The following is a 2,276-nucleotide window of genomic DNA, read 5'->3' on the forward strand; positions in this document are numbered from 1 at the left end:
CGCAAGTGTTTTCAATTCGCGAATATCACGTTTTTCACGCCACTTCGAGTAAAACGGGTCGTGAAACTCCACTTGTTAGCATGGGTTCTACTCTAGAACTAAAGTTAAATGTGATATTACGTAACGTAGTACGTCATAATGATATTGTGATAACGTCATTTACGTTGAGTTGGTGATGGTGCGGTATCAGGTTGTTGCCAATGCTGCAGCGTTAGCCGGCGAAATGCAGAAATTAGGATTTAAACTCGTTTCTGATGGTGAGAACTAGTAAAGGTGTTTTTATGAACTACAGAGTTGACGATCAGGCACCGATAATCATTTGATGCTCGTAGACTTGAAAAATAAGGGCGTTAATGGCAGCAAAGTTGAAAAGGTGAGACCAACATCATTTGTGGCGTTTCTTATATGCCAAAAACGTGATAAAATTACGCACGATGTAGGTTTAGGAATGAGTAGAGCAGTGCTGCAAAATATGTAATCGCTGTTCTCAGCTGAGCTCAATGGTTTCCTTACTAATCATAGGAGTTTATGTACGAGAAGTTGTCAGGAATTCTCCAAAATTTCCTCAGAATTTTGATGTTGTTACCAACACTTGTGCAAATTTTACCACACTGGAGTAGAATTGGTGTAATGAGAGGCGTTTAGAATTAATAGTTGGGAAGCACCGCATAAGAAGAGGGTATTTGCTGAAAGTTTGAGAGTAGTATGTGATAAAAATTTGTGAAAGCGATTTGAAAATGTGATTTTTTAACGCACGATTATATCCATCTGGCTTGAAAGTATTAATTATAGGTTTGGTAATTGTAATCGATCATCTGGGCGCGCGCGATATGTCTTTGGTGCCTTACAGGTCTGCGAGTTGGCGTCGATTACTTTGAATAAGAACACCGTGCCGGGGGATAAGAGTGCGATGAACCCGAGCGGGCTGAGAATTGGAAGCCCTGCTATGACATCTCGTGGTGAGTATCATTTACGTGAAGTGGCGTAAAACTCGGTGAAAAACGCGATATTATTCGCGGTGATATGCAGTAGTCGTGAAATATATATCACTAGGGTGCAACTTCATTGTTGGAGTGTGAGTCTTCTGATATTGGAGTTCTATTCGTGATGTGGAAAATATATTTCGTATATTTCACTTCGCGAAAAAATGCATGTGAGCAGTGAATAACGCGCAGAATATGTGATGTGTTTTACATGATATAAGATCATCTGTCCGGTGTAATTCGCGAAGTATTTTCAACTCACTTCGCGAAAAAAAATGTGTTTTCGGTCGCGGAAACATATACGTCTTGTAATTCACATCAAGTATTACACCACTGCACGTTAAACGGGTGAAACTCCAATGAAATGTTATTTATATGCATAGAATTGAGTTACATCTGTGATATGAAAAACACTAGTGAAAAATATATTTCATAATTCACTTCATATCGCGTTTCTCACAGAGAGTATTACGCCACTCCACGAAAGACGGGTGAAACTTCAACGGTTACTTGTTCGCATATTTGGTTACCGGGCTAGAACTAACGGTCATATTATTACCGTTCATATAGTTTTTCATGAATTGTTTCGTGGGTCTGTGTGATTGCTGTGGTGCTTTAGGCTGCACTGAAGATGACTTTCGTAGAGTTGCGCAGTTTTTGAACAGAGCCGTGGATATCGCGTTGGAGGTGAGTTACTATGGGTGTATTGAGAGCCAGAACCCAACGTCGACCAAAATATTAGAGAGACTTAACTTATAATCATCACTGGTATGCAAATGACTACAGCTTAGCTCAGCGATGATACGCTGAGAATCAACCGCAATGGGACAGATATCACGAGAGACGACAATTGACACAAGCCGAATCTCACAGACCTTCACAGGGTGTTCATTGAAGCATCATATGTGTTATATAATACTAGTGAAAATCACATCATTATTTTCGCGAGTTTGATCCCGTGAGTGACTGTACTTCACGTATTACGGGTGTGCCACTATTAGGAGAGTTATATTAGTTACTATATACGGCTTATTAGTAGTTATTACTCTTATACTCGTATTATTAATTAATAACAGTTATATTAGTTATATTCTAGTTGTAAATGAAGTTTCACCCGTTTTACGTGTAAATGGCGTCGTAATACTCTGTGAAAAACGCGATATTCGTGGTGATATGCAGTAGTCGTGAAATATGTTTTTCATATCACGGCCGCTCGTGAAACTCTAATACATTGCGACCTACGGAGCTCATATAATATCTTGATACTTGAAGTAGCGAGATCCGTTCATGCAG

General features: G+C 39.5%; 1 protein-coding gene across 1 annotated transcript; it reads left to right on the forward strand.

Annotated features, from left to right (window-relative positions):
* Positions 1-80: 80 nt before the first annotated feature.
* On the forward strand, positions 81-1,742 carry Pmar_PMAR008635 (serine hydroxymethyltransferase, putative; the record flags this gene model as incomplete). Its single annotated transcript, XM_002769491.1, has 5 exons — positions 81-110; positions 191-257; positions 306-373; positions 851-959; positions 1,603-1,742. The coding sequence occupies 5 exons, from the start codon at positions 81-83 to the stop codon at positions 1,740-1,742; spliced, it is 414 nt and encodes a 137-aa protein (XP_002769537.1).
* Between the last annotated feature and the right edge of the window lie 534 nt (positions 1,743-2,276).

Source organism: Perkinsus marinus, assembly GCF_000006405.1.
Source record: "Perkinsus marinus ATCC 50983 genomic scaffold scf_1104296965604, whole genome shotgun sequence".
NCBI lineage: Eukaryota > Perkinsozoa > Perkinsida > Perkinsidae > Perkinsus > Perkinsus marinus.